At 37.6% G+C, this 14,205-nt stretch overlaps 2 protein-coding genes across 2 annotated transcripts in view; one reads left to right on the top strand and one right to left on the bottom strand.

Annotated features, from left to right (window-relative positions):
- The window catches only part of patj (PATJ crumbs cell polarity complex component), a 211,853-nt gene that overhangs the window by 101,443 nt on the left and 96,205 nt on the right, over nucleotides 1-14,205 (bottom strand).
- LOC131977712 (tripartite motif-containing protein 16-like) lies at nucleotides 12,083-13,944 on the top strand. The gene has a single exon (XM_059341137.1). The coding sequence runs from the start codon at nucleotides 12,289-12,291 to the stop codon at nucleotides 13,942-13,944; it is 1,656 nt and encodes a 551-aa protein (XP_059197120.1). The 5' UTR covers nucleotides 12,083-12,288.

Below are 14,205 nucleotides of genomic sequence, written 5' to 3'. Positions count from 1 at the left end.
TACGATTTTAGTCTCAACATTTCGTTTTTAATCTCAACATTTTGACTTTATTCTCAACATTTCAATTTTATTCTTGAGATTTCGACTTTATTCTCGTCATTTTGACTTCATTTTTAGAAATTTCAACTTTACTATTACGACCTTATTCTTAACATTTCAACTTTATTCTCATCATTTCGACTTTATTCTCGAAACTTCAACTTTACTATTACAACTTTATTGTTGTCATTTCAACTTTATTCTCAACATTTCGTCAGTACGACTTTATACTCGACATTTCGACTTTTTCTCTGGTCATTTCAACTTTTTTCTTGAAATGCATAATGAAAAAAATCCTCCTCTCATTCTTTTTTCCTGGCCCTAATCCTCTCCCATACATATGTGTTAAAAGTATAAAAGACAGTTTATAAACAACAACGACACCACCCAGTCCTGTTGGAGAAGTTTCAGTCTGGACCAAACAGACATCGACATCGCAAAAACTTCTGACACGTTAAATTCCAGACACTGTGACTGTTTTCTTTCACAACAAAAACGAGATAAAAGTGGATCAACAGACTCAGAAACCAGCCGACAAACTGCAGGAAACGAGGCCAGAGAGACAGAAGAGAACAGACTCAAGGACTCAAAGCTGCTTCACCTGAGGGACGAGACGGCTGCTGTCTCTAAAAGGGACTCACACTGTGTGTGTGTGTGTGTGTGTGTGTGTGTGTGTGTGTGTGTGTGTGTGTGTGTGTGAATAATAAGCAGCAGTTTTACTTCACTGCTGCAACTGAGCAGCTGGAAGGTCAGAGGTTATCAGGATACAGGACTCTCTCTCTCTGTGTGTGTGTGTGTGTGTGTGTGTGTGTGTGTGTGTGTGTGTGTGTGTGTGTGTGTGTGTTGTTGCCTGAGGAAGGCCACACAATCAGGTCAAGGACAGTACAGCTGAAAAAAGAACACACACACATCTACTATGATAATAAACTAGGTGTGTGTGTGTGTGTGTGATTTGTAAATTGCGACCTACATTCCCCCGACCCTTCTCTAAGTCCCGCCCCCTAAAGCACACTGGCCAATCACAGCGCAGCATCTCAAATCTTGCTGCAGAGTCCGACAACAACTGAATGTAAACACACTCTGCTTCTACAGTTAAATGATTGTAATGGTGAGTAAAATAAAGGATCCTACAGAGAAACATATGTTGTACTTGTATAATAAACCAGACTCCATTGAAAAAAAACTGTAATTTTACAGTGTAGCAAAAAACACTTAATTCAAATGCAAAATAAACAAAATAAAACTCACTAAGAGGCAGATTTAAGGTTTATTTTGATTGACTTGATGAGACTAAAGAAAAAGACGCCTTTGCAAGTTTTATTTTGATTCTGTCAACTTTCAATTAAATGTGTTTTATGATTCGGTAAAATTACTGTTTTGTCAATGGAGTCTGGTGTGTTTGGCCTTCGCGATACAGTAGCTGCTCTTTCCAGTTAGACAGAAAATGATTTTACCCTTTAACAACAAGCTCTTTGATAATATTTCAGAATTTGATAATATTTCCTGTTTTACCCTCCTTTGAACGTTTTTTTTTTTGTCTTTGTCCAAAAAGATTTCATACTAAATGTGATATGGAAACACCTTCAGCATATTTACATTTACGTCAGATGAGCTCTTCGTGGATATTATATTATTAAGTCTTCGTCTCTGGATGACATGAACAAGAACAAACAATTTAAACCAGAGATCTCTCAGGATCTGATCTCGGAGGATAACAGCCAAGGATATCTTGTTTCACTACCTTATGACCTTAACTCTATGGAGTTTTGGGCTATTTAGTCCATTTTAGAATCCTTTTCATCCTGCCTGTATACACCACTTAAAAAATGTTTAAATGCCATGTTGGTCACCTATATGACCGAATAATAATAGATTTTTTATTCCGACTTACTGGATCAACATTTTGAACCAACAATTTTGGTCATTTTGTGTATTTCTTAATCATTTTGTGTCTTTGTAAGTAATTTTGTGTCTTTTTTGGTCATGTTGTGTCTTTTTTTTAGTCTTTTTGTGTCTTGTTTTGGTAATTTTGTGTCTTTTTTGGTCATGTTGTGTCTTTTTTTAGTCTTTTTGTGTCTTTTTTTTGGTAATTGTGTGTCTTTTTTAGTAATTTTGTGTCTTTTTTAGTCATTGTGTGTCTTTTTTTGTCTTTTTTAGTAATTTTGTGTCTTTTTTAGTCATTGTGAGTCTTTTTGTGTCTTTTTTTAGTCATTTTGTGTCTTTTTTTGTTCCTTTCATGTGTTTTTCAGTCTTTTAGTCCAATATAAAATGTGATTTTGAATCTTTTTTTACTTTCAAAACACTATCATGCTCAATAAAGAATTGTAAATGTGTCAAATGTGACCAAAGGTGTCAAATCTACCATATAAGAGGGTTCCATCCAGTTCTATCATTTGATACTAAATCTATTTGAGCTTGTCTCCAGTTTTACTTGGTATATCATCATCAAACTGAAACTGGCCTCATGGAGTTTACAGCCAGAACTTTAGAGGTAAATTTACAGTAGGGCTCCACGCTGCTTTGTTTTCTAGTCTGATGGAGGCAACAAGTCTGGATTATTTGGAGCTTCTGGAGACTCTGGAGGGTTAAACTACACTGTGGCCGAGTTTATTTGGCTCGATTAACCGTCACAAGTGGAGTCGGACTCATTTTAAGTCTCCACGGATGAGAAAGGTTTCAACAATTGTGATTAAATTAAGCTGAAGATCCCGTTCAGGAAGCAGAGAGCAGATTGGATTCATCCATCAGTCTGACTGCAGGAAGCAACAGACTGAGAAGAAGCTGTTCACCTCAACTGACACACACACACACACACACACACACACACACACACACACATTCTTGTACTTCTATCTTTGTGAGGACCATCATTGTAACAGTGAATTCCCTTGCAAGGTTATAATAGTTTTGGATTTTTCATTAGTTTTCGTTGTGAATTTTTGTTTTCAAATTCAGTTAGTTTTAATGAGTTTTTAGAGTGAGTTTGCTAGTTTTAGTTTAGTATTTATTTTTTTTAAATGCTTTAGTTTTAGTTTAGTTTTTATTAGTTGTAGTTTTTTGTAATGGGGTATTTGTTGGGTGGGAGATTAAAAGAGGTCACAGTAAATTTTGCCTTTATTTCCTTTGTCTGAGGACATTTTCACTATAATTTTAGTTAGTTTTGTAACCACACAAAACAGTTTCAGTTTATTATCATTATCATGTAACCTTTAACCCTTAAAACCTCAAAAAAGCCTTTAAAGAAGTGCCGAAATGTCCTCACTTTGCAAAAATGTCCTCACTCTGTTGGTTAAAAACGTGTTCTGGTCCACACTATGTAGGAAGTACAAGAACACACACACACACACACACACACACACACACACACACACACACTGTCTGTTTCTGCATATTCTCCGTCTCCTTTTAAAAACATCCCTTTCTCTTCTGAATTCAGCTGTCAATCATCTGTCAGCTCTCCTCACACACACTGCTGCTTCTTTAGAAAATAAAATGACTCATACACACACTTCAGAGGCTCCCATAGTCACTCTCTCTCTCTCTCACACACACACACACACACACACACACACACACAGGGTGTTATCAGCTGTGTGTGTGTGTGTGTGTGTGTGTGTGTGTGTGTGGACCTGCTGCATGGAGCTGCAGGTGAAGCTCTGCAGATAGTTTCTGTTTCTGCTCTCATTCATCATTCAGTGTCTCTGTGACGCAGCCTGCATGCTAACACAGTGTGTGTTCACATTAATGCTCAGATTAATGCTGACGCAGAGTAAAACTGATGATAAGCACCATGTGTAGCATGCAGACATGTTGGTATAGTCAGATGAAGCACAGATTAATACTACGTCCACTTTGCAAGAACCTGTTTAAGCCACTGAAACCCACAATTGAACTGTAAAGTTTATATTTTTAAATCCACCAAAAAACAAACAAACAGTTTATCACAGAAAGAAACTGTAAAAACAGGCATTATCGTTGGAATTTGATTTTTCCCACAGTCCTTGAACGGGACATCAGTTTTGAAAGTTTCCGTTATAAAAAGTGCCTGAAATGTTGCGTAATATGTTGATATTAGTGTCAGAATCTCTTTATTCTCCATGTGTCATTTAAAATAAACCAGATCCTGTTAAAAACATTAAATTCTCCTCAGAGACACTGAAGACATGATTGACTCTGCTGAGAATCTGTTTACACAGAGCAGAGAGGAGAGAACAGGAGAAGCTGTTTACACAGACAAACACAAAAAGACCAAAAAAAGACACAAAATCACCCAGAAAAGACAAAATTACCCAGAAAAGACAAAATTACCTCAAGAGACACAAAATTACATTAAAAAAAAGACACAAAATGACCAAAAAATACCAAAATGAGACAAAATGACGAAAATAAGACACATTATTATTTTTTTTAATTACCAAAGAGACACAAACTTAATTTAAAAAGAGACACAAAATTACCAAAAAAGAAACAAAAATGTCCAAAAACACACAAAAGACATAAAATGACCAAAAAAAAAAGACACAAAATTAATAGAAAAGGAGAAAAAAATTACCAAAAAGATAATCTGTTTACACAGAGCAGAGTGAAGAGGACAGGAGAGAATGTTTACACAGACAAACACAAAAAGACCAAAAAAAGACACAAAATTACCCAGAAAAGACGAAATTACATCAAGAGACACAAAATTAGATGACAAAAGAGACAAAATGACCAAAAAATACCAAAATGAGACAAAATGACGAAAATAAGACACATTTTTTTTCAAATTACCAAAAGAGACAAACTTAATTTAAAAAGAGACACGAATTTACCAAAAAAGAAACAAAAATGTCCAAAAACACACAAAAGACACAAAATGAATAGAAAAGGACCAAAAAATGACCAAAAAGAGAATCTGTTTACACAGAGCCGAGAGGAGAGGACAGGAGAGGCTGGAAACATGACAATACTTCAATGTGTACAATATGTGGAAAAAACTGGTTTTACTACATTCACAACACTTGGAAAAGTATTTATACGTTAAATTCCATTTTATTCCAATATGTGGAGAAATTAAAGTTTTTCTGATTTTTGTCATTCTAACTGTGTTTTTCTGCACAAAGAGTTGTTCCCACTTCTAGCCATGATTGTGCTGATTCAACACAGCTGCAGGATTTAATAAATTTGCATTGAAATAGAAGGACACAGTGAGCTAAACCACCCTGAAACAGCTGTTTGGGGTTCAGAGGGTTAATAGAATATATTCTGGTCACATTGTGACGTTGAAGCTGCTCAGTAAAAACTAAAGCTGACAAACAGAGACAGCAGTGTCTCCGGGCGGGACTGATGTTGGATATTTGCTCCGCTGTTGCTTCTACTCTGAGAAAAACAACCTGAAACAGCATTCGGAATTGAATTGAATCATTTATTAATGTTGCGGCGGCCAATATAATTTTTCACCAGGACTATAAATAAGTCAACAAGCGGAGAGGGAAGACGAGGAGGCAGCAGGACGGGTTGGAGACCCGCGGCGCTGATCGGAGCCACGACAGATTCATCATCAGCACAGAAACGAGAAGCGACTCCTCGTGTGCCGCACGCCGAAAAATGCCTTTATTGTATTTGTGTCAAACTCAAAAAGGCCCTCAGACCCTCCAGAAAGAGACAGACATTACAGTCTCATCCATTTCATAAATATATGTGTCCGCTGTCCTCCTTCTGCTGAAAGATGAGCTCATAAAATCATCACAAAAACATTTGGCAGAAAACACAACAGCAAGCCATAAAAAACCTCCACACAGATGCTCCGCCGCACTCCGAGCCAAACATGACTTTTTTTTTTTTTTCATGTTCTGTCTTTTTGTGTCTTTTTTTAGTCATTTTCTGTCTTTTTGTGTCTTTTTTTAGTCATTTTCTGTCTTTTTGGGTCTTTTTTTGGTCATTTAGTATCTTTTTTGGTGATGATTTCAAAGTTCTGGAAAAGTCCCATGTTGCATTGCAACACTCCCACATGTATTCTCATTTTGTGTCTTTTTTGGTAATTTATTAGTAATTTTGTGTATTTTTAGAAATTTTGTGTCTTTTTTCGTAATTTTGTGTCTTTTTTCATAATTTTGTGTCTTTTTTAGTCATTTTGTGTCTTTTTTTGTTCATTTTGTGTCTTTTTTTTGGTGATGATTTCAAAGTTCTGGAAAAGTCCCATGTTGCATTGCGACACTCCCACATATATTCAAATGTTGTGTCTTTTTTGAGTAATTTTGTGTCTTTTTTGGTCATTTTCTGTCTTTTTGACTCGTTTTTAGTCATTTTCTGTCTTTTTTTGGTCATTTTGTGTCTTTTTGTGTCTTTTTTTGGTCATTTTCTGTCTTTTTTTTGGTGATGATTTCAAAGTTCTGGAAAAGTCCCATGTTGCATTGCGACACTTCCACATGTATTCTCATCTTCTGTCTTTTTTGGTCATTTTCTGTCTTTTTTTAGTCATTTTCTGTCTTTTTTCGGTCATTTTGTCTTTTTTTTGGTGATGATTTCAAAGTTCTGGAAAAGTCCCATGTTGCTTTGCGACACTCTCACATGTATTCTCAGTTTGTGTCTATTTTTAGTCATTTTGTGTCTTATTTTAGTCATTTTGTGTCTTTTTGGTCATTTTCTGTCTTTTTTAGCAATTTTGTGTCTTTTTTGGTCATTTTGTGTCTTTTTTTCAGTCATTTTCTGTCTTTTTGTGTCTTTTTTTTTTTTGGTGATGATTTCAAAGTTCTGGAAAAGTCCCATTGCGACACTCCCACATGTATTCTCATTTTGTGTCTTCAGGCTAAAGACCCTGTTGTCACAGGGTCCAGGCTAAAGACCAGGAGGCGATCAAGGTTCTAGCTTTCTCAGATTTCAGGCTAAAGACTTGGCAGTCCTCAGCCTCAGAGGGAAGACGAGGCGGCAGCAGGACGCTGATCGGAGCCACAACAGATTCATCATCAGCACAGAAACGAGAACCGACTCCTCGTGTGCCGCACGCCGCAAAATGCCTTTATTGTATTTGTGTCAAACTCAAAAAGGCCCTCAGACCCTCCAGAAAGAGACAGACATTACAGTCTCATCCATTTCATAAATATGTGTCCGCTGTCCTCCTTCTGCTGAAAGATGAGCTCATAAAATCAGACATTTGGCAGAAAACACAACAGCAAGCCATAAAAAACCTCCACACAGATGCTCCGTCGCCCTCCGTGCCAAACATGATGTGTTTGGCAGCAGTTTCATCAGCTGTGATTTAGTCAAATATTCTCAATTAAACTCTGAACACACTCAATCAAAAAAATCTGGAGACAAGCATCAGTTTGTCCAAACCTCAGACGTGTTTAGTGTTTAACGAGGACAAAGATGCTGCGAGGGATTATTCTATTTCTGTCTCCTCCACTCTCTCTTTGAGTCAGCCTTGAAATTTTAATGCCACTGTTTAGAGTTCACTGGGGGACTGAGTCTGAGCTGTCTTCGTGCTCACGCTAAAGACAATTAACAAGTATGTCTCTTCCAACCGTCCCTGTTAAAGACCAGGAGGAGATCAAGGTCTTAGCTCATCCAGAATTCAGGCAAAAGACTGGAAAGCCTTAGCTGTGTAAAAGTCTAGACAAGTTGAAGACAAGTTAAACTTAGCCTGAGATGTCCCACATTCAAAGGATGAAAAATAAGAGGTGACTGGGCTTTAGTTTTCCAAAGGTCCAGGCTAAAGAACGCAAAAGACTATGGAGGACAGCTCCTAAACCCATTCAGGCCTAAAACGCCTGTAAAAAATGCCTGTAAAACCTCTGATTTTAAAATCAGCCCCTAAAACCTGAAGTTTTTCTGGAAGTTCAACAGAAGTGTCGACGCTTCCTACTAAATAATAGATTTTTCTAATTTTTTTCAAAAATTGATTTCAAAGTTCTGGAAAAGTCCCATGTTGTATTGCGACACTCCCACATGATCTCATTTTGTGTCTTCTTTGGTCATTTTTTAGTCATTTTGTGTCTTTTTTTAAGTCATTTTGTGTATTTTTTTTGATCACTTTGTGTCTTTTTTGGTCATTTTTAGTCATTTTGTGTCTTTTTTTAAGTCATTTTGTGTATTTTTTTAAAGTCATTTTGTGTATTTTTTTTGATCATTTTGTGTCTTTTTTTTGGTGATGATTTCAAAGTTCTGGAAAACTCCCATGTTGCATTGCGACACTCCCACATGTATTCTATTTTGTGTCTTTTTTGGTCGTTTTTAGTCATTTTGTGTCTTTTTTGGTCATTTTGTGTCATTTTGTGTCATTTTTTAGTCATTTGTGTCTTTTTTGGTCATTTTGTGTTGTTTTTTTTAGTAATTTTGTGTCTTTTTGTGTCTTTTCTTGGTCATTTTGTGTCTTTTTGTCTTTTTTTTAGTCATTTTGTGTCTTTTTGTGTCTTTTTTTAGTCATTTTGTGTCTTTTTGTGTCTTTTTTTGGTCATTTTGTGTCTTTTTTTGGCGATGATTTCAAAATTCTGGAAAAGTCCCATGTTGCATTGCAACACTCCCACATGTATTCTGCAACCTGCAGCAGAAGAGTTGAAACAGAGGAAGTCTTCAGACTGTAAATGTTTTAATGTAATGGCTGAATAAATAAATAAAATTCCCCTTTTTGTTTTTTGAGGAACAGCCTGATGTCATGCAGTCGGTGAGAGAGGTCGGAATGAATCTGTAGGAGACTTTAGTTTATTTTTGTTTTATCAGAAAGTTTTATTGAGTAAAAACATGTTTCACATTTAAATTGGCACTTTTGTTTTCACATCTGTTTTTTTTTAATGAATTATCAGTCAAATGTTATATACTGTGGTAAACAACAAATTAAAATAAACTAACTGTAGCTCCACTGAACGTCCTGAATAACAAAGATGTTTTCTTCTCATTCCATTTAATCAATTAAAGATCTTGTGAGGAATCTATTTTTAAAGCAACACATTTGTAATTCCCACCACACATACTGACCAACTGCACTGACTTTCTGCAGCTTCAGATTCGTCTCCTCTGCTCAGTTTTATGTTTTTATAAATAAATCATTGGGATTGGGTCATTAAATATGACTGAAATACAGAGTTTTCTTTCTGCTGCATGAAACATGGACATGAAATCACAAGAGATCTTCAGGTAGCAGTGTGAACTGGATTTAAAAGGGCGTAGCATGAGTGTGCTACTTCAGTTATTATGTAAAAGATGTATTCATGGAATTAAAAGAGAAATAAATTGGTAGAAAAGTCCAGAATACAAAAGCTGTTTCCACCAGAAGACCATCAGAGGAACGACTTCCACCAGAGGGCTGATTTCTCCCCACAAACACCATTGAAACCATTAAAATAAACAACAACAACCCTCACAGACCCGTCCGCCCCGCCCACTTCAGACGCACCAGACTAAAATCAAACGCACCCAAACCAGAGGGAGGAAGAGGCAGCGAGAGAACCCCGAAAAAACCAGAGAGAGAAAGAGCCGAAGAGAGACGAGAGGATTAAAAGTCACAAATAAAAGACGTTCCTCCACTCTGCTGTAACGGGGACGGGACGGGACGGGACGGACTGCTGGTTCAAACAAGTCCTGCAAAGACAGAAACACACACATTAACACAGTAGTTCTCAACCTTTTTGATTCGCGACCCCCAATTTAACATGCATGTTGTCCACGACCCCGCCTCACTGAACAGAAAAAAAGACACAAAATGACTTAAAAAAGACACAAAATGACCAAAAAAGGAAACAAAATTTCCAAAAAAAGACACAAATTGACCACAAAATGACCAAAAAAGACACAACATGACCAAAACAGACACAGAAGAAAGAACAAAGAAAAGACACAAAAATGGCCCAAAAAGACACAAAATGACTAAAAAAAGATACAAAATGACCAAAATGACTAAAAAAAGACACAAAATTAAGAAAAAAAAGACACAAAATGACAAAAAAAGACACAAAATGACCAAAAAATACACAAAATGACCAAAAAAAGACACAAAATTACAAAAAAAACCCACAAAATTATTAGAAAAAGACACAAAATTACTAAAAAGAAAAAAATAGACCCAAAATTACCAAAAAAGAGACAAAATAACTAAAAAAAAGGAGACAAAATTACTAAAAAAAGACACAAAATGACCAAAAAAAGACATTAAAAGACTAAAACACATTAACACATGAACACTTTAACACAGTGAAGACAGAGCTGACTTCCTAAATGATTTGGCGACCCCCAGAAATCATCTCGCGACCCCAATTGGGGTCAGGACCCCAAGGTTGTGAATAGCTGCATTAACACACTGATGCTTTGGTTCTGTATCTGCCAGCTTACAGTACAACAACAACACAAACGGCAGGATAAACTCAGAGACACTCTGAGATATTCTCCCAAATAACTTGAGAGAAACTGAAGCAAACAGACCCAGTAAAACACAATAACATACAGTGAGACACCTTCACAGAAATGTAGAAATAAAATGACTTGTAGGCACAGAGTCACTAGGAAACACTGAGATAGTAGCCATGTTTCTATTAACCTGTTGATGCACAACATGGTCTAAAGTGACCCGATTACGTTTTTATATTCTATATCTTTGCAATAAATTAATTTCATCATTCAGTATTGCAGGTTTTCCTCAAATAACTTGTTTTTGATCATCATACATCCTATTTTGTTGTTTTAATTTCTTAAAAATGTCTTTAAAACCTGAAAATGGAAAAATGTATATAATGATCTGTTGTAATAATGCGATTCATTTTTGACCCATGTTGTGCATTAGAAGATGTTTATATGTTGTGCATCAAAGGGTTAAAGAAGAAGTGAATTTTTAAGTAAAATTTTGAAATGTGGCATTAAAGAAAAGTTATGAATAAGTGAGTTTCCATCAGCTGGTTCAGAGCTATTAAACAAAGCTGCAGTAACGTATTTTGGTCAGCAGGTGGCAGTGTAATGTGTTGCTGTAGGCTAATCCATCAGTAAATAGGAGAAGAAGAAGAGAGAAAACAACAACAAAAAGAGAGAAAATGGAGAGAAGTCTTCAGGAATTAGATTCAACTTCTAATTATTCTTTCATGTCAGAGGAAAAACAGCTGATCAGTCATGTGATTAAATGTTCTGAACTTTTTAAGAAAAAGTTTCCATCTCCTGTTTAGAGCATTAACTACTTTTTTTATGAACAAACAAAAACACCTCAAGTCAGTGTAAAAACTTTTATGTACATGATTTTGTGTTTCCATCAGGCTTTTCTCATGAGAATCCTAAAATTGTTAAAAAACAAGAAATAAGTTGATGGAAACACAACTCTGAGACAGTACTCAGGTATAAGGTGACATACTCTGAAATACTTGAGTGTGTGTGTGTGTGTGTGTGTGTGTGTGTGTGTGTGTGTGTGTGTTGAGATGTGTAGTGATGTGATATATAACATACCAACAGTAATAAAGCCATTTTACACCAAGCAAGGATTTTTCATCTGGAAAATTCACACAAAGATCTATAAAGTAGATTGTTATGTGTGTGATTTTCTTCTATGCATATATGCACAGGACCATAAAGAGTTTGAAACTTTAATTACCTGGGTGTCCATTGCCCATATTCATATAAATACAGAATATGTAAAACATGAAATATCTGTTTAATATAGATTGCTCTTCATCACTTTAACATAAAAGTCAAGTTTTATTGTTTACAGTTTCACGAGAGAGAGATTGGCCCGAGCTGACACTAATTGCAGAATCACTGACTGATATTTGGCAGGAGACCACTGATCACACACACACACACACACACACAGAAAACAGCTTGTGTGCGTGTTTACAAACCAACAGACCTCTTTCTCTTTCTTCCAACATGGCAGATGGTCATTTTCAAAAGTCGTATGATTCAGAGCTCGGAGCCAACACACACACACACACACCCACACACACACACACACACACAGTACAGAGTACTTTTGCTGCAGTAAATTCTTTACTTGTAATTGAGTAAAGTTTTTCAACTTTTACTTCCATATGTCTGAAAGTTATTATAAAACACTGTCAGTATTAAATGACAGTTTAGATCATTTCCTACTGTTGAACAGACTTTGAGGACAAGTCGGAAAAATATGAAGCAAACAAGTAGAGTGGACAGACATGAGAGTGGAGGAGCTGCTCCTCGTCCTGGAATGTAGAAGAACTTGATGACTCCTCCCTGTGTTGTCTAACAAGAATGAAGTTGAACCTTTAACAAGACACTCACAGGTGAGTCACAGTCAGACAGGCTTCGTCTCTGAGAGGTGAAATGGCGCAGAAAGGAGTTCAGCTGAACCGGGAGACCATCTGTTGTTCGATCTGTCTGGATCTACTGAAGGATCCAGTGACTATTCCCTGTGGACACAGCTACTGCATGGACTGTATTAAAACCCACTTTGATGGAGAGGATCAGAAACCCATCTACAGCTGCCCTCAGTGCAGAAAGGACTTCGCACTGAGGCCCGTCCTGCTGAAAAGCACCATGTTAGCAGAATTAGTGGAGCAGCTGAAAAAGACTGGCCTCCAAGCTGCTCCTGCTGCCCACTGCTATGCAGGACCTGAAGATGTGGCCTGTGATGTCTGCAGTGGGAGAAAACTGAAAGCCTTCAAGTCCTGTCTGCAGTGTTTGGCCTCGTACTGTGAGCAACACCTCCAGCCTCATCATGATGTTGCTCCATTAAAGAAACACAAACTGGCGGAGCCCTCCAAGAAGCTGCAGGAGAACATCTGCTCTCATCATGGTGAGGTAATGAAGATGTTCTGCCGGACTGATCAGCAGTCTATCTGTTATCTCTGCTCTGTGGAGGAACATAAAGGCCATGACACGGTCTCAGCTGCAGCAGAAAGGAGCGAGAGGCAGAAAGAGCTGGAGGTGAGTCGACTCAACATCCATCAGAGAATCCAGGACAGAGAGAAAGATGTGAAGCTGCTTCAACAGGAGCTGGAGGCCATCAATCACTCTGCTGATAAAGCAGTGGAGGACAGTGAGAAGATGTTCACTGAGCTGATCCGTCTCATGGAGAAAAGAAGCTCTGAGGTGAAGCAGCAGGTCAGATCCCAGCAGGAAACTGAAGTGAGTCGAGTCAAAGAGGTGGAGGAGAAGCTGCAGCAGGAGATCAGAGAGCTGAAGAGAAAAGACACTGAGCTGAAGAAGCTATCACAGACAGAGGATCACAACCAGTTTCTCCACAGCTACCCCTCACTGTCAGCACTCAGCCCGTCTACATCCAGCATCCAGATCCGTCCTCGCCGCCGATTTGACCACGTGACAGCAGCCGTGTCACGAGTCAGAGACAAACTGCAGGACGTTCTGAGAGACAAATGGACAGACGTCTCACTGGCTGAAATGGATATTTTGCTTCCGGCAGCAGAGCCAAAGACCAGAGCTGAGTTCTTACAGTGTTCACATGAAATCACTCTCAATCTTAACACAGCAAACACATATCTGTTATTATCTGAGGGGAACAGGAAAGTAACATTCACGAGTCACCAGTTTTATTCTGATCATCCAGACAGATTAACTGTATGGCCTCAGGTCCTGAGTAGAGAGAGTCTGACTGGACGTTGTTACTGGGAGGTGGAAAAGAGAGGAGGAGTTTATGTAGCCGTCTCATACAAGAACATCAGCAGAGCAGGGGAGTCAGAGGACTGTATGTTTGGATTCAATAACAAATCTTGGGCTTTAAATTGCTACCGAAACGGTTATACATTTTGTCACAACAAAGTCCAAACTGACGTCTCAGGTCCTCTCTCCCCCAGAGTGGGAGTGTACCTGGATCACAGAGCAGGTATTCTGTCCTTCTTCAGCGTCTCTGAAACCATGACCCTCCTCCACAGAGTCCAGACCACGTTCACTCAGCCGCTCTATGCTGGAGTTCGTCTTTATTGGTCTGGACACTCTGCTGAGTTCTGTAAACTCAAATAAACAGAAGTGCTTTAAGGCAGGTGGTCTCAACCTTTTTCAGACCCCTGCCAAAACAGAACATACTGAGGACTCGTCATGTGTCCCTGTGAATAATTTCACTTCTGTCGTTTTTACTATGTGAAAGAAAAACACAAATTAACTGCATTATAATTATTTTAGACATTTATTAAACATATTTGTAGATTATGTATTTGTTAAGTTGGAGTGTTAGCTATGAACAATTTCAGATGTAAAAAAAAAATTAATATACAGTGACCTAAA

The sequence above is a fragment of the Centropristis striata genome, chromosome 9 (genome assembly GCF_030273125.1).
Source record: "Centropristis striata isolate RG_2023a ecotype Rhode Island chromosome 9, C.striata_1.0, whole genome shotgun sequence".
NCBI lineage: Eukaryota > Metazoa > Chordata > Actinopteri > Perciformes > Serranidae > Centropristis > Centropristis striata.
The sequence above is the reverse complement of the archived record's forward strand: the minus strand, read 5'-3'. Positions and strand labels throughout refer to the sequence as shown.

What these genes read in the sequence shown, in the direction of transcription:
- LOC131977712 (XM_059341137.1), top strand. Translation starts at nt 12,289, where the DNA reads ATGGCGCAGAAAGGAGTTCAGCTGAACCGGGAGACCATCTGTTGTTCG.